Source organism: Mizuhopecten yessoensis, unplaced genomic scaffold (genome assembly GCF_002113885.1).
Source record: "Mizuhopecten yessoensis strain PY_sf001 unplaced genomic scaffold, ASM211388v2 scaffold10883, whole genome shotgun sequence".
NCBI lineage: Eukaryota > Metazoa > Mollusca > Bivalvia > Pectinida > Pectinidae > Mizuhopecten > Mizuhopecten yessoensis.
This window is the reverse complement of record NW_018408769.1, coordinates 146,220-165,557: the sequence shown is the minus strand read 5'-3', so window position 1 is coordinate 165,557 and position 19,338 is coordinate 146,220. Positions and strand designations below refer to the sequence as shown.

The 19,338-nt window shown below is 36.9% G+C and overlaps 1 protein-coding gene across 1 annotated transcript in view; it reads right to left on the bottom strand.

Moving 5' to 3' along the window:
* Nucleotides 1–19,151, bottom strand: part of LOC110463254 (pro-neuregulin-1, membrane-bound isoform-like) — a 33,750-nt gene extending 14,599 nt beyond the window's left edge. Inside the window, exons 1-3 of the mRNA XM_021517691.1 lie at nucleotides 19,141–19,151; nucleotides 18,609–18,718; nucleotides 7,160–7,216 (exon numbers count right to left, since the gene is read on the bottom strand). Coding sequence (XP_021373366.1) covers nucleotides 7,160–7,216; nucleotides 18,609–18,718; nucleotides 19,141–19,151 — 178 coding nt within the window. The remainder of the gene's footprint in view (nucleotides 1–7,159; nucleotides 7,217–18,608; nucleotides 18,719–19,140) is intronic.
* Nucleotides 19,152–19,338: the final 187 nt, after the last annotated feature.

Here is a 19,338-nt window from a genome sequence, read left to right as displayed (position 1 = left end):
AATAGGTCTTAATGTATATCATCCTTAATATCAAATACATGTAGATTGTAGGTTTTGATGTGTATTTAAACTTGTTGCCTTTTGTCACTATGTTGTATTCACTTTATAAAACATCAGTATTACTGTTTTTTAATATTGAATACCAAAAAAAGTGTTTGTCTGCTTTAGTTATAGTACTGTTTTGGGTGTAACTGGGACATATACTAACACTAACTGTACCTGACATACACAATCCAGATCTACCCAGATCCTCCCCAGGGGGAGATCACTCTGAGTTAGGATAAGACAGTTATTGATTCTGTCTTAACTGTTTCACATTGATTGCTGAATATTACAATGTAAAGGCAACATGGTTGAGTAGAGGTACTTACTTACACGTATACACAACACACATTTAAACATCAATCACATTCGGCATGCTATTGTATTAGTAGTAATATACCCATTCTTAATCATATGAGGGAGAGGCCCGACAAAACGGATTATCCAAGGGAGCAGACTAATGTAGGGGTGACGACTGGTTGTTGGAAGATCCATAAGCGACATGGTGGGAAAACGGACAGTAAATACTGTATTGGTCATTATATTGCTGTTAGTGATTTTTTTTGTGCAGCTCTTTATGACATTGTGGTATAAACCAGTCTTTAATGATTCTATCAATTACCTGGTAAATACACACAGTGTCTGGGGAGCGGTCAGAACGCATATATCACTAAGTGCAATAAGACACTGCTGATCAAATATTTTCTTCATATCTTATTGATGATGCAGTTCATTCCTGTAACATATTAGTGATACCGCAAAGTAGCGTATACCAATAAACTCACATCATCTTTGTAAGGTGGAGAATGCATAGGGAATCGATCAATAAAGCTAGAATCTGTGTGGTGGAAACGTCAAAACTGGACCCATCACTGCTGATAGTCCACTGTGATGTCCAGTGACCAGGATAGGCAGATCTCAGTGAGATTTAACCACTGACAACAGACTAGATATGTGTCACCACGTTTCCTAGACTAAAAAAATCCTAGTCTGCCATACCTGATGGGAACAGCTCGACTCTACAGTAAAACAGGTGTGTCTTACAATGGTAAAACACATCAAGTTATTATACTTCCTCACAAGGGAGGCATGTTATTTATTAAGTAGACAGAACACAAGATCCATCAACATTCTAATAGGCAGCACAGTAGATGCATCCAAGTGAAATTTTTAACAGCAGCCACCAAATAAATACCAGCAGCTCTCAACAAAAACAATAGAGTGCCCCATTTATTATTGAAGCAGTGATATGATAAATGAATTTGACTCCTCACATCAGAGATTGCTTCGACCTTCAGAGGCAGCCCTTACACCTTTTCTCTAGGGGGAAGGTCTTATTATGAATTTCTCCCGCCTTCTCTCCCGAGAAAGAGCACATTAGTGGGGTCTAAAGGGGCATACCACAATCAGACAACTTTACAGTGATAATAAAGGAGCAGGTGACATTTCGACTAATTAGACGTGATGAACAAGCTAGACAGGAATGTACCAGATCAGAGGATACAAAGTGTGAATAATTCATTAATTAGCCAAAGTGATGTTAACTAACCACAGCCAGATAGTTGACGTTAGTCTCCAAATTTCTACCTCATTCAATAAGATGACTGTGCCAAGGGCAAGTGTCAATATAACTTTTGGCAATACTCCCTTACAAGCCCAATTTGTGAGTAACTCGATGCTTATAAACAGTAAGTATAACTGTAAAGCTAACTTCAGCATTTCCCTATCTCCTGCCACTTATATGTATTCTTACACAGTTCTACAAACCAAAGTTAACTTCAGCATTTCCCTATCTCCTACCATTTATATGTATTCTTACACAGTTCTACAAACCAAAGCTAACTTCAGCATTTCCCTATCTCCTGTCATTTATATGTATTCTTACACAGTTCCACAAACCAAAGTAACACTTTCTTTCCATGGATTTAATTACACTGACTCAGTAAGACCAGGGTAAGAAATATGGTGGAATCAAACCATTATTACAGAAATCGGGACACTAGAGAAAGTTTGGAAGACAGGAAGACAAACTGACTGTTACATCACATGAGAAATGACCATCAGTGGTCTAAGTCAAAGCAGTGTCCATTTAAAGAAGACCTTCTGTCCCAATGGTATTTAAACATAATACTAAAACAACAAACTCCTCTTCATGATGAAACCTCTACCAACTCATCTAAGCCATTGATATCCAAAACACAACCATAATTAACATATTTCTGCGAAGTCCTCTATGAACCTTTCTATATCATTAACACAACATCTGTACTTAAGCAATCAAAAACTATTCCCATGTCAGCACAGAATGCAAAAAAAAGTACAAGGGCACTATAGCATTCAACAAGTCAAATCCCGTAAATCTCACAATTTTCGAGGACCAATTAACCAATATCAAAAGATATCCTTATGCTTTAGGATTTAATTACATAAATTCCAACTTATTTCAATGAGATCAAAACTGCAAATGTAGTTTTACAGAGAAATCTGCAATACTAAGTACAGTTGCCTACACCAGACGAAAGGTTACTCAAGGTCGGACTTTCCCAACACCCAGGCTGATCCAAGACTGGAATCCAGCAGGCTGTTCAGCACCAAGTCTGGTAGAGAGAATCAGTGGGGAGGAGTTGTTTCCCAATCTCCTGACCTACACACCCATTTTATGCCCAAAGGTCACACAGATAGAAGACTAGTGTAATCCACTAGCTTTGCTTTTTGACGTCATTTCTTGAAATCAGCTTCAAGCACAGTTTGTTTGAAAACCAGCATGGTAGAGGGAACTTAAAATGTTTATAGTGTACACATTTCAATAAACAGAGATTTAATGATAAAGAATTTGCAACAAAACACTTGATCAGAAATTGCCTAGCCAATATATATGTAACAAGGGCAGAATTGTAGAACACTTTACAACACCTTACCAGACAGCTTTGACAAACCTGGTGTTGGTTAAGGTGCAATAAAATCATTTTGGTTTCAAAATAATCCATTTTTATTTCAAATCAAAGCTCATAGATTTAATTAATATGACCTCTGCTCGTCTGCTCTGTCTTTTTCACGTGCGTGTTATGGTCGTTAAGTAACCTTTTTTATAAAATTTTCACGAGATATTCTTTAACATCTTAAAACCTCTGGTGACCAAAAGATACATATTACAATACAATTGCACTTATAAATAAGGATATTCCAGACATAATATACAGGTAGGCATTAATTTACCTCAGACCGTGTCAGAAGATAGATGTACTATTAGACGTTTACCAGGGAAATTTTCAGTAGATAGGGGTACTGCATAGTAGACGTCTACCAGGGAAATTTTCAGTACTTACCAGGGAAATTTTCAGTAGATATACATTGTAGGGGTACTTAAAGTAGTACCAATACTAGATCTTGATTTAAATGTGTATCATTAACTTATCACAAATTACACAGGGCACCTGTTGGGCAGCATTTATGTTTCCTCAAAATCAACTAATTTAACTTTCAAAAATAATTTCAAACGGTTTTGAAGGTTCTGTTTGAGCATTCTTCAGCTCCTGAGAGAACCCGCCCTGGATATCCTGGTGGTAGTTCCCCGTGAGCTCCCGCTGCTAAATTACGCAGCCATTTGCTGAAGATCGGATGCACCAGCAGATCCATAATTTTTTATCCCATTACATTTCTTAGTAGCTTTACATTCTTAACTTTTTGTGTAATTCTCAGGTAAACAGGGTGTTTTATAGCAAATTATTTATAGACCAAATATAAAAAGATTTCACCAGATTTAAAAGGACACTTCCTCCTGCTGGAAATAATCTAGATTTACAGGGACACTGTCTTGATAAAAAAAAAGAAAACAGAGTTTTAAGAACACTGTCTTGATGAACTAGGTTGTTCAAGATTTATAAGGACACAGACTATCTAAGATACAAAACTAGCTAAAAATTATCTATAAAATCAAGATTTGTTAGAATCTGATGAAATCAATCATAGAAACAGGTGGGGTGAGGGCAGAATGTCACCTTAGTTACGATTTATTGTGTGGTATCCTGACAGGGAAACACCTCCACTTCCCTGAGCTTTACCTCATACTCACCATCACTACTCAAAAATGTCTGGACTTCACACTTTTGGTCCAAGATAAGCTTAATTTATTTTCAACTCATGTTATCACATTTTGAGCCAACAGACAGACTTGAAACTTTTTGCAGAATATTTTTTCCATTATTTATGATGATGTTTGAGTTCTAAAAGCAGATAAAATACAATCTACTGCAAACATTTCACAGTTGCAAGTCTTTAGATATTTCCAGACACTTGTTCCTTCCCATTGCACTGAAATACAATTGAATGGAATACTGCTGACTACCACAACTTTATTGTGACCTTATCCACTTCAAACTATTCCTTCTGACAATATGGACGATTCTAAACAGTATAATTACAGTATGATACTTTTATTGCCCATTACTAACATCAAATTTTCTTATCTTACCAATGTTGGCACGAAAGCACAAAACCTCAAAAATCCCACAAATATATCAATAAACTTAGTAGAGTTTACAGTAAATACATCAACACTACCAAAACATCTTGCATAGTAGAGAAATACTTCAACATTCACCAAAACACAGAACAGAAATACTTTAACATTCACCAAAACACAGAACAGAAGTACTTCAACAAAACACAGAACAGAAGTACTTTAACAATTACCAAAACACAGAAAAGAAATACTTCAACATTCACCAAGACACAGAACAGAAATACTACAACAATTACCAAAACACAGAAAAGAAATACTTCAACAACTACCAAAACACAGAACATAAATACTTCAACAATTACTAAAACACAGAACAGAAATTCTTCAACATTCACCAAAACACAGAACAGAAATACTTCAACATTCACCCAAACCGGAACAGAAATACTTCAACAATTACCAAAACACAGAACAGAAATACTTCAACATTCACCAAAACACAGAACAGAAATACTTCAACATTCACCAAAACACAGAACAGAAATACTTCAACATTCACCAAAACACAGAACAGAAATACTTCAACATTCACCAAAACACAGAACAGAAATACTTCAACATTCACCAAAACACAGAACAGAAATACTTCAACATTCACCAAAACACAGAACAGAAATACTTCAACATTCACCAAAACACAGAACAGAAATACTTCAACATTCACCAAAACACAGAACAGAAATACTTCAACATTCACCAAAACACAGAACAGAAATACTTCAACATTCACCAAAACACAGAACAGAAATACTTCAACATTCACCAAAACACAGAACAGAAATACTTCAACATTCACCAAAACACAGAACAGAAATACTTCAACATTCACCAAAACACAGAACAGAAATACTTCAACATTCACCAAAACACAGAACAGAAATACTTCAACATTCACCAAAACACAGAACAGAAATACTTCAACATTCACCAAAACACAGAACAGAAATACTTCAACATTCACCAAAACACAGAACAGAAATACTTCAACATTCACCAAAACACAGAACAGAAATACTTCAACATTCACCAAAACACAGAACAGAAATACTTCAACATTCACCAAAACACAGAACAGAAATACTTCAACATTCACCAAAACACAGAACAGAAATACTTCAACATTCACCAAAACACAGAACAGAAATACTTCAACATTCACCAAAACACAGAACAGAAATACTTCAACATTCACCAAAACACAGAACAGAAATACTTCAACATTCACCAAAACACAGAACAGAAATACTTCAACATTCACCAAAACACAGAACAGAAATACTTCAACATTCACCAAAACACAGAACAGAAATACTTCAACATTCACCAAAACACAGAACAGAAATACTTCAACATTCACCAAAACACAGAACAGAAATACTTCAACATTCACCAAAACACAGAACAGAAATACTTCAACATTCACCAAAACACAGAACAGAAATACTTTAACATTCACCAAAACACAGAACAGAAATACTTCAACATTCACCAAAACACAGAACAGAAGTACTTTAACAATTACCAAAACACGTACAGAAATATCTCAACACTCGCCAAACATCCATCAAAATGTCTTGCTTTAAATTGTTGATGTGTGTTACCAACCAAAGTGTACCAACAAAAACAACATGCATTATCTAGCTTTGACTGATGTTCTGCTGCTATCAAGCTGCAGAGACAAGCTTGTGTTGAACATCACACCTGTCCAGTGCTCGCCACCAATTAGAGTGTGCCGACCACCTCCAGCACCCGCTACAATTTTGTTTGAAGACGTAGCTGTGTAGAACAGGTGTCTAAGTCTGGCAATGATCTTAGAGTTGTTTGTGTGGGTACAACAGGTGTGATAACAGCACCTGTACTCCCACGACTCTCACACCTTACAGGTAAATCTCTACAGACTATTTAAGTGCTCCAAGTACCCTATCAGCAAACAAGAAATGTGTACGGATTTTTTCTTTTAAACTTTACTTCCTTCAGGAGTTTTACTGACGGAGCTTTTGAGAGGTAACATCTCTTTTGCATGAGCTAGGGTGTTACACCAGGCGTAGCTGTAAAAGCTCAGTACACTTTGAAAACATGCTGCCCACTTATCGAAGAATCAGCAGAGCAAATCAAACACAAATGTTGAAGTTTTATTGCATATTAACAACCTTCCATGTCGAAAGTTTTATTGGGGCAATTTGGCAATTATCGAGATGCTTGAACATCATAGATGGGATATATAAAACTAAATCAAACACCATCAAATTTTTCTGAACATTTTTTAAAGTGTTTTGATTAGGTCAAAACATTTTTAGTTATTTTTGCATTCCATACCATGCATAAATTCCTTGAAACAGACATGCTGATGTACGTTAAAAAAATATGAAGACAGTGTCTTCCATGACAACATTCTTTTAGTACTAAAGAATATATTGGTGTTGCAAGCTTTAAAATCTAGCAGTGAAGACTAATGTTGTCTTACACACTTTTCAGTAATGAAGATTATAGTTGTATGACAAGCTCTTAATTAGCTGTTGAAGACTACAGTTGTGTCTATACAGATTAGTAGAACACACTAGTGTCAAGCAGGTTAGTGAAGCAGATTGAACTTACCATCAGTAGTTGGTTCTCTTGTTGTTTTTCTTGTAGGTTTTGGTTTTGACGGCAAAACTAAATAAAGCAAAAGCAAAAGTAATCTTGAAGAAATGAAATAAAAAGAAGAAACAGAGTTCAGTTAAACCAACTTAAATTATATTTGCATCTGATTAATACAGAAATAAGGAAAAATGAGTGGTTTTATTCTGATTCAAATATGATATACAAACACAAACAGAAGCAAAAGGAAGAAAATATGTGCCAACTATTCACCACATGTAGAAACAAAACTTGGACAAGTGAGTGTTGATTAAAGATATTTAGATGCTTTTAAATTTCATAAATATGTATTTGTTCTGTACTTGAATGGCAGCTAATAACATTGCAGCATGATCTGAAGGTATACAAATAACTTCATTTCTCAAAACATTTTTGGGAAAAAACATTAAGTGCTCAAATAGTGATATGTATATAGTTTGAGTAAAGATTAAATCCTGATTCCATAAATGATAAAAATTATCTGGAGCTAGGGGATGTAAGTCTTTGATCTGTCTGAAGATTAAGTGTAGAGCAATTTCAGTGTAATAGATATCAGGCATTCCTGGCAGTGTGATAGAGGATCTTCATCACTAATATACCTGTTACCTTAATTCATCAGGAAACCATCAACATTTCTTGTTTTCTTAATGTAAAATCCACAAATCTACTAGATCAACTAAACAAGGATTACACCAGAAAGCTGAAGGTCAACTGATCATGTGTAGTGATCACACCAGAAATCTGAAGGTCAACTGGTCAGTGACCACACCAGAAATCTATAGGTCAGCTGGTCAGTGACCACACCAGAAATCTATAGGTCAGCTGAGGGACCACCAACATCCCCATACTGATCTGAAAACTGGTCCTGTACACATTGGTTCTGTGTTATAAATGTAGTGTATATCTTTTTACTGGCAGATATTTGAAATCTAGTCTTGCAAAAATCTTCCACCAACCCAAGAAAGGACCTGTATTATAAGGCATCCTTATAACATATGACGCTAAAGGCCCCCTAGACCTCAGGAGGGATGCTGTGATGGCACCCTTTATTACATGAGGAGGGATGCTGTGATGGCACCCTTTATTACATGACAAGTGATGCTGTGAGACAACATCAATTAAAAGTGTAGATAAGGCCTAATACATCAGGAATCCTGTAACATAAAAAGGGATGGTGTGTCAGGTCAAACCCTGTGGATTGAAGTTTCAGACAATTTTTTTTGTTTTCTGCCTCCAATAACTGATGATAAAATTACCATTTTGTCTAAGGTCAGGACCAAAATTCAGGTCTAAGATAGAACAATGGCCCCTGACACAGAACTGCACCCCCACATGGCTATCAACACCACCGATAGGGTTGGTTACAGTTTCAGCCATTAAACTGACAACAAACACATTCTTCAAACTGAAAACTTCACGCATACTTGACAGAGGTCAGAACTTGTGTGTAAAACACTATTTTGCACCTTTGATAAGCATCACAAGACAAACATTCTCCCTCTCAGCTTGAGATATCTATTTCCTTTGAGAAGACCACCAGTATGTTTTAGGACATCTTGTCCGAGCGTTGGTTTGTTCTCCCTGCCAAAGTAGAACATCAGACTGGTATACAGGACAGGCAGTCTGTGTGTGCAAGGTCACTTCTCATGTAAAAGTGGGGTGAACATTTAAAACAGAAAATAGGCCAAATAGATAGGTTGGATGACCAATGAGTGCAGCATATCACCACTAATGGTGCCCACTTCCTTTAGTGAGATCCAAACAATGGCCTGTCCAGGCCGAATACATCATCCATCATTTCGGTCATAACATATGCTTCTGCACTGTTAAGGATGAGGAAAGGATAGATACATAACTTGGGCCCATGGCCAGATAATGGTCCCAGCAGAAAAACACACATAATTTTGAATACCAGATTTGATTTTCTATGATAATCTGCCGATCTTGTTTCTACTAAACTATATGAGTGGTGAGGTGCCGCCTGGCCTGGCCCTTCTCTATGGCATTTACTTACAAGCCTAGTCAGATTTGTTTTTTTGCCAAAAACTGATTGCCCAGGATATGATGAACGTTTCCCTGCTGTAACTGATCTGTAAAACATATGAGTGAATTTCAATAATTCACTCCAACAGTTGTATAGAACATAACCTGCCACCTTCACACCATGCTATTGTATAACAAGCCTTCAAAAACAACACTCAATAAGAATTTATGTAGTAAATAAGCTTTATTGACAAAGGGATTGTAACTGTATTGACAGAGGGATTGTAACTGTATTGATAGAGGGAATGTAACTGTATTGACGAAGGGATTGTAACTGTATTGAGAGAGGGATTGTAACTGTATTAACAGAGGGATTGTAACTGTAATGACAGAGGGAATGTAACTGTATTGACAAAGGGATTGTAACTGTATTGAGAGAGGGATTGTAACTGTATTAACAGAGGGATTGTAACTGTATCGACAGAGGGATTGTAACTTTATTGACAGCGGGATTGTAACTGTATTGAGAGAGGGATTGTAACTGTATTGGCAGAGGGATTGTAACTGTAATGACAGAGGGAATGTAACTGTATTGACAAAGGGATTGTAACTGTATTGGCAGAGGGATTGTAACTTTATTGACAGTGGGATTGTAACTGTATTGAGAGAGGGATTGTAACTGTATCGACAGAGGGATTGTAACTGCATTGACAGAGGGATTGTAAATTTATTGACAGAGGGAATGTAAATGTATTGACAGAGGGATTGGAACTGTATTGACAGAGGGAATTTAACTGTATTTACATAGGGATTGTAACTTTATTGACAGTGGGATTGTAACTGTATTGAGAGAGGGATTGTAACTGTATTCACAGAGGGATTGTAACTGTATCGACAGAGGGATTGTAACTTTATTGACAGTGGGATTGTAACTGTATTGACGGAGGGATTGTAACTGTATTGGCAGAGGGATTGTAACTGTATTAACAGAGGGATTGTAACTGTAATGACAGAGGGAATGTAACTGTATTGACGAAGGGATTGTAACTGTATTGGCAGAGGGATTGTAACTGTAATGACAGAGGGAATGTAACTGTATTGACAGAGTGAATGTAACTGTATTGACAAAGGGATTGTAACTGTATTGCCCAAGGGATTGTCACTGTATTGACAGAGGGATTGGAACTGTATTGACAGAGGGAATTTAACTGTATTTACATAGGGATTGTAACTTTATTGACAGAAGGATTGTAACTGTATTGACAAAGGGATTGTAACTGTATTGCCCAAGGGATTGTCACTGTATTGACAGAGGGATTGTATCTGTATTGACAACGGTATTGTAACTTTATTGGCAGAGGGATTGTAACTTTATTGACAGTGGGATTGTAACTGTATTGACGGAGGGATTGTAACTGTATTCACAGAGGGATTGTAACTGTAATGACAGAGGGAATGTAACTGTATTGACGAAGGGATTGTAACTGTATTGAGAGAGGGATTGTAACTGTATTAACAGAGGGATTGTAACTGTATCGACAGAGGGATTGTAACTGTATCGACAGAGGGATTGTAACTGTATTGAGAGAGGGATTGTAACTGTATCGACAGAGGGATTGTAACTTTATTGACAGAGGGATTGTAACTGTATTGACAGAGGGATTATAAATGGTCCAGGTCATTGTACTAATGTGAACTGACATCCATAACTGCCTTTTATCAGGAAGCACACATTTTCTTCACACTTTTTGACCTGAACATGTCTGACAGTACTGACCAAACCACATCCTGCTACAATGCTGACCTTGGTCCCCTGGGGGCCCCTGTTATAACCAAGCCCTAAAGACTTCTTTGTACTCTCTAAATTGGCAGCAAAATATAACTAATGAAACCATTGACCTTGTTTGACCTCGGATGCCCCTAATGACCAAATAATTTCCCTCCTTTCCTCCCTCCCCCACAGATACATACCTCCATTTCCCCCTCCCCAAAAGTACCAATCAGCCCTTCACTGCCACCAAACTTGTACTAGCCCCTAATTAGGGACTTCCTGCTGGCTCAGCCCTTATTGGCTCTGCACCATTTATCATGATGGTCTGATACACACCAGGTCTAGGGAGGGTGTGCTATATACACAAATTTCCTATTGTTTCGGATGCTACACAGACAATAGCCCCCCTCACAGGTATCAAGCTCAGCTTCCTGCTTGTTTTTGATGTAGCAAGCCTTTTAGTTTCATTGATTTCATCCGTCTAATAAATATTCACAATGAGTTAATGGAAAGTTTCACATAAAAGCTATGATGTTTGGCTTTAGTTATCAACTGCCTTATATATAGCGCACAATTGTTTAGCTTTCTACAAGTGAAAGTTGATAAATGACAGGCTACGAACTCCGTCAATGAATTGTTTACTGCCTGTGTTATTCCATCTCTGATCTGTTTCAATAATGAAGCCATCTGATCCTATGTAAACAGGCGTGTGCCCCCCTGTCAGGGGGAGGTCTGACAGATTGGGGTGGTCATGATGTGGAACACTTTCATCTCTCCTGGCAGGCAAAAACAATGGACTATAAACTCTAATTGGGAAAGTTAACTATAGTAAATAGTTAATGCAAGTGATGAAAAGTTAATTGATAGACCCAGATTCTCATTGTCTGGGCCAGCAGTAATTATAACACCACTGTACCAAGTATCTAATCCAATTAGCTTTCATTTCGTAAAGTACATGTAGGTCAGTCAAAGAATAAAAGTGTTTCAAATAATGAATGAATAATTGTGTGACAGATAGCAATGTTCGAAAACTTCAATTGGAACACTCAGGTTAAAATTAGATGTTTTAATTCTATAGTATCAATATACATAATTTAGTATAAGTGATGTTAAACTGTACATTACTGTATTCAGTATTGTTATAATGTTCATGTTAGAATTAACAGTACTGTTGTAATGCACATATACTCTGGTAAGTATCAAGTACTGTTATAACTGTAGTTTCCACTAATTACATTAAGTGAATAGACAGGTACCAGCAATAGGGGAGATAACTTATTATATTTCCCTATAAATACAATTTTTGACTTGCAGCAGAAGGTATATCTGTGGCTTGTTTAAAAAAAAATATATACTACCTGGAAATATATCAAAAAACCATCGGTAACAAAACAGGAGTCAAACTCACAGGGTAGGCACAATGATATGACGTTAGACCTAATTAATCAACCAAACTGGGTAGGCACCATGACATGACGTTAGACCTAATTAATCAAGGTAGGCACCATGATATGACAATAGACCTAATTAATCAACCAACCTGGTCTGAGTCTCCTCGTCTCATAGTGACAACGAATAATCACCGGAACTTGTTCCTCCGGGGGTGGGGTTTCTGTCACATAAGTTGTCTTAGGGTCATCAACATCGACTTCTGTCATGTTCTTAGTCATAATAAATACAGATTGATAATCAAAGTACATGTGAGGCCCATGTACCGCCCCAAGCAAATGTACTACCTGTGACCGTCAGTACTTAAACACCCAAGTCAAATATGGGTACAAACACAATACACAACATATTTATAACGGTAAGCCGCTCAATTGAATTTGTATGTATAAACCCTTCAGTGAATTGTATAGACCTCTAACTGGAATTCATCAATCCCAAATGAGATTATCACTTGAAGAAATCTGGCTGTACCTAAAACTGACATTGCCCTTTTATCGGATGTTAAGAAGGAGACCAGTCCAGGGTTCAAGTCGCTGGTGGAATCGACCACGTCCCAGTTAAAACATTTAATTCGTGGATATGGTTTATCCTTGCCGTATTGAGCCCTGGATTAAATACCCTTCCCTATTCTGATTTTAACAACACAAGGTTAAAAAGGTCAGGGTGAATTTTCCCTAGTTCCGTACAGGTACAAAGATTTCCATATCTTACATACTCATTCATGTTTGATGCCCCTGACGGTTCAATGGCACTTTAAATCACTTCCCATATATGAGTCTCACACAGGCCTTCAAAGTTGTGATACAAATCTTCTAGTCAAATATAAACACTGCTGTTATCAAGTTTAATGAACTTTAAACAAAAAATTTCATTTCAATGTTTTCATTGTAAACTTATCTGTGATAATCTGAGGTATTTACAAATCATTTCAAACTATAATCATTGAAATCTATCTTAGGAATCTTTACCATATTATTTGGCACACAAATTGTTTTCATTCAACAACTCAAATCTAACTCTAAAGCTTTATGCAAACAGATTATAATTAAATTTATTGCGTTCTGTTATTATCAATTCTGCTCAAAATCTGCAATTTTTAATTTTGTTTAGACAATTTCGATGTCATTCACTCTACTAACTACGGGTAGGAGAGCACCAAGAATACCTCACTCTTTTGTGGCTGCATTTAGTTTACAATAACACCCAATTAGTAGCCTCAAGATTAAAACAAATGCAAATGACTGTTGTCAGTTAATAGCTATGGGATATGACATGAAATTTGAAAACAAGAGGCCTATCAGGCATGTATTGTTGTGTTACTAAAGATTTTTCTATACGAAGTTGAGACTACAGTGGCCACCCCAAGATTTCTTACTTACCCAAACAATTAAAACAGAAAAGTTGCATTTTGCTTGACCCATACAGAAGGAAATATTTTTTAAAACAAAAACTAATTTTTCACTTCTGGGCCTTGTCCCTCTTTTAACCCTCCAAGGAGACACAGCTTCAATTATTCTACGTTAATGGGATAATCCAGGCAAAATTTAGTCAAAATCCATTTTGTTGGTCTGGACTATAGACTTTATAGGAAAACCGATGATGGATATATATATATATGCTGCACCCTGGCATAGCAGCTCACTTGGATGTTGGAGCCAGGTGAGCTAATAAAACTCAACTGAAGTCTCTCATAACACTTTTATTATTTGGTTTGTTTTGAATATTTTCCATTGATGACCTTGACACTTTGACCCTATAAAGCTGAATAGATATACACACATATACTGTTGTTTTGGCAAACTCTACTTAGGAATACACATAAATGCCATCAGACAGACTACAGCAAGGTTGGTGGTCATAACTGCTGTTATCCCCAAAAACTCACCATGGTGATGTACCGCAATAAACCTGCATTTGTTGCAATCAACAGCATTCCATTTTTGCAGTAAAAACAATGATTGCAAGGAATCCAAGATTTGTTGTAAGAGTCTTATCCCCATGTCTTGCTATTTAACAACTTGTTTTTCAAATTCTAAACAAATGTCTATATTTTAGAAACTTGCACGCAGAAACATCTTTTTTCCCCCTTTGCATCTAAATGAAATAAAATTTGAAAGGTTCTACTTTAATTTGCCTCAAAAAATTCTGATTTCGGTGTATACAATGTATCATGTTTTTATATATGTTTTTGGAATAGATGATATAACTCCAAGAACTGAGCTTCTTTATTCTAAGAATAACGGCCGATGAGAGAAACATATTATGTGAGATCAGACTTCACAATTCCCCTTTCATTGACCTCCGACTAAGTAGGTGACAGGTAGTTTGGTCCTTATCATCCTCATGTATTTTCTGTGCTGATTGGTCTCATCACCTTTTCCTACATTCCAAATGCAGAATTACGTTTTAAATTCAAATTATACCTAAATGGAATATAGACCATGTACACAAAATGATACCAGTAAGGATTCCATTGACAAAAGAGGGGTATTACGCTCGGTGGGGACATCCCCTCCCCGATGTCCCTCCCACTAGGGTCTGTGTAAATAGAGAACACACTACAGCCTTGTTGTTGCCCTGTTTACACTGATCAGCAGGAGCAGGAAGGTCCCCAGACAGCACATTGCATTCAATCTCTCACCTGACTGCTGACTACAGGGGGATATGGCAAGATTTAATTTGATTCGTTTCTTTATCAAACACACCAAGTTCTAAGTTGTCTAAATGTTAAACGATACAAACATTTGGGAACAAATGTTCTAAGATTAAGTCCCCTGGAAATGTCTTCTCCTTAACACAATGTGTAGATATAATAGTGTGGTATACATGTACCTATGCACAATTTATATAACACATACAGACCTATACGCAGTATACATACCTATTACCTATAAACTAATGAGTTGGTATATGGGGTCATGGTCATCAGTCACCTAAACCATGCATAATTAAACCTTACACTAATTAACAAGTACAGGATCACTGGGCACCTTAATCTTGGTCACATATCAATAAATGGGGGCCTTTTCATTTTTTTACACCATATCTGTTTTATACATGCAATTGCTCTTGCAATGCTTCAACGGGTTCCTGTTATATATAGGTGTTCAGGTATGTTAAATATCTGTTGCAATGCCTTGTATCTGCTTGACTACCTGTAGAATGATAAACACAAAACAGATTCCTGTTTTTCACCACTTATATTAATCACAGATATATGGCATCCATTACCTAAGATATGAGGGTAGGACAAGGTAGGCGGATAGTTCCTTCATATAAGCCTCTGGGGCAGGGGAAGGGATAGGGCTCTGGGACAGGTGAATAAGGAGGATCCAAGAAATGGGGGAAGGGATAAGATCCTGAGGGAGAGGACAGACACATTAGCCTACATGCCTTATCCATTTTACCGGGGTTACATTGCAGACTAGGAGAATTCCTGCCAGTTATAAATGCATATTGTGTTTTTGAATTCCGGCCAAAATGTTCTTTGCAAATAAAAAACATCCCTCATACACCAATTTACAGTTTGATACAAACCAATCTTATCTGTTACATCATTCACAGGTTCTTATGTGTCACCTAGTCTGCCAATATCTACAGTTTTGAAATTCTCTCTAAAATTTCAATAATTCCATAACTTGATCCTAATCACTAGAGTGCTTTGCTGTTATGAGCCTAGGAATGCATATGTTAACCAGATGTATAAGCTTCTTATGATAAAGATTCAAAACCTTTCATTGTTGACCACTATATAATGGGTAATTCCTCATTGTTCTACCTCCTTCAGTACAGGACTATAAGCTGTTGGGCCAGAGGCTCTAGTGTATAGACCATCTGCTTCAGTCTATAGTGTACTTTAGTAACGCACTCGTATAACCTGTAGATTATAAGTGATTACACAGAGACTTAACACAAGTATGATGACCAGTATAGTATTGACCACTGTTCTCTAGTATTGACCACTGTTTTATCGTAGTGACCACTGTTTTCTGGTATCTGGTATTGACCACTGATTCGTCTTGTAATGATAAAATCTGATTGCACCAATGACCACTCCAGGTAGATCGAGACACTTGTTAATTCTGAATAACTGCAATGATCCTTTAAAACCCAGAAATTGAGAATCTCTAAAATCTAGTTCAAATGTTCTACCTCAAGTCACCAGCCACTATCGTAAGCTATGTCCAATACTCATTAATCCTGACAGATGTACAGTCTTAAAGAGCAGCATCACCGCAGTGCCATTCAGTCCCTGGCTGACATAAATTATACAACAGACAATTATTCCTTACTCAGCAATACTCACTCAACAGAAGGGAACACCTGTACTGATCAGACACTGTTTATCAGGTGTAAACACATAAACTAATTAGAATTCAGAACACAAAGCAACATAAATAGTCTTCATAAAATTAATTTTATTTTGGTTTTGTATTTTAATGCTTGTACCTCATAGTGTATCACCACAACAGAATGAACATTGTATTTACTATCTGTAGGTAAAATGTCATCAGGATTGTTTGGGCCTTATACTCCATATAGAGGACATCATTTCTTCATTTGTCTCTGCCACTCTTCCACAACCTGACAAACCTATATATAGGTTTATACCTATATAATATTTATGTTAGAACAGACTGCTGTACTAGGTGATTGTAATCCTTTTGATAAAGACTACCAATAGCTCCCGATAACATAGGAAGTTAGAGATCAGGTAAGGTCCATTTCTAACCTGATAAATAGGCATAAAGGTCAGCTGAGGTCCACTACTGACCTCATAAGTAGGTCATTAAGGTCAGCTGCGGTCCACTACTGACCTCATAAGATGGCTGTATAGGTCAGGCGAGACAGAGTCAGGAATCTATTTGTTTCATCATCATCATATTATGACACAAATCCAATCTCACTCCTACCTAACCCCCACCCCCCAACCTCATAATAGCATCTTGAGCAGAGGTTCAGTATTACTATGAGTGTATTGAGGTTTTCTGAGAAAACAATTTGGTGCTACAATTCAATACAAAGGGGCAGCATGAGGTCTGACAAAATTAAATTGAAATGTCAAATAGAATCTCAACAACAATCTCAACAAATATCAAATGGCAAAATTACTCCAGGTCTGCAAAATCCCACATTGCAATTGTAGAATGGTGAGCTATAATCTAGCCGAACATGCCACACTTTATTGCTAACAGTATCCTGCTCTATTGATTTACCAAACTGCATGGTTTAATACAGGATTTACAGACATTCAGTATAACATATAGGCTTGTTCTGCTGTTAATAGACAGGCTAGACTAAGTACTGTACTTCCCTATATAAAAAAAAAAAGCTTTTTGAAAGATTCTAAATAAAATATAATAAGTAGCATTGAAATATTACATGTAGCTCTGTATAAATGATGGGGTGGACATTCCACATCTTGTAGCTCTATATGATGTCACAGTTGAGTATTGTGTGTAGCTAGGTCTATATGATGAATTGAGTACTGTGTGTAGCTAGGTCTATATGATGTCACAGTTGAGTACTGTGTGTAGCTATAGCTAGCTCTATATGATGAATTGAGTATTGTGTGTAGCTATCTCTATATGATGAATTGAGTTTTGTGTGTAGCTTTTTAAGCTCTATATGATGAATTGAGTACTGTGTGTAGCTAGCTCTATATAATGCATTGAGTACTGTGTGTAGCTAGCTCTATATGAAAAATTGCGTTTTGTGTGTAGCTAGCTCTATATGATGAATTGAGTTTTGTGTGTAGCTTTTTAAGCTCTATATGATGAATTGAGTACTGTGTGTAGCTAGCTCTATATAATGCATTGAGTACTGTGTGTAGCTAGCTCTATATGAAAAATTGCGTTTTGTGTGTAGCTAGCTCTATATGATGAATTGATTATTATGTGTAGCTAGCTCTATATGATGAATTGAGTATTATGTGTAGCTAGCTCTATATGATGAATTGAGTCCTGTGTGTAGCTAGCTCTATATGATGAATTGAGTCCTGTGTGTAGCTAGCTCTATATGATGAATTGAGTACTTTGTGTAGCTAGCTCTATATGATGAATTGAGTATTGAGTGTAGCTATACGCTCTATATGACATGATGAAGGAGAAAAGCCATCCCAATGGAGTCAGATTCAATGTTTGTACCTACTCTCTCTCTAAAGCAGAGGACTATATCAGCTCCATAGCTGTGAGTTGCTTCAAAAAAGCAGTCATGCAGACTTACCTGTAACTTTAGCGAGGGCTTCAGTAGAACCCAGAACATTGGTGGCTCTACAGGTATATGTACCACCATCACCAGTGTTTGCCTTGTTTATCTTTAATCTTGATCCTTTCCTGTTATAACAGAAACAATTGAACCAATGTTTTATTCAAACAATTGAGATAAAAAAATAATATTACCTTTTAAGTAATTCAATAACATTCAAATTGACATGTAAAAACAGGGCCCCACCCACTATATTCTGTAGTCACACAGATATGAACCCAACCCAACTTATAATCTGTAGCCAAAGTCACATGACCCCCTCCTCCATTATCTGTAGCCATGGTGATATAACTCTTCCCCATACAATTTGTAGCCATGTTGATAAGACCCCGCCCCATACTCTGTAGCCATGGTGATACAACTCTTCCCCTATGATTTGTAGCCATCTTGATAAAATCCGGCCCCATACTCTGTAGCCATGGTGATGTTACTCTTCCCCTATAGTTTTAGCCATGTTGGTAAGACCCCCCCCCCCCCACCAGCCACATACTCTGTAGCCATGGTGATGCTACTCTTCCCCTATAATTTGTAGCCATCTTAATAAGATCCGACCCCATACTCTGTAGCCATGGTGATGCTACTCTTCCCCTATAATTTGTAGCCATCTTAATAAGATCCGACCCCATACTCTGTAGCCATGGTGATGCTACTCTTCCCCTATAATTTGTAGCCATCTTAATAAGATCCG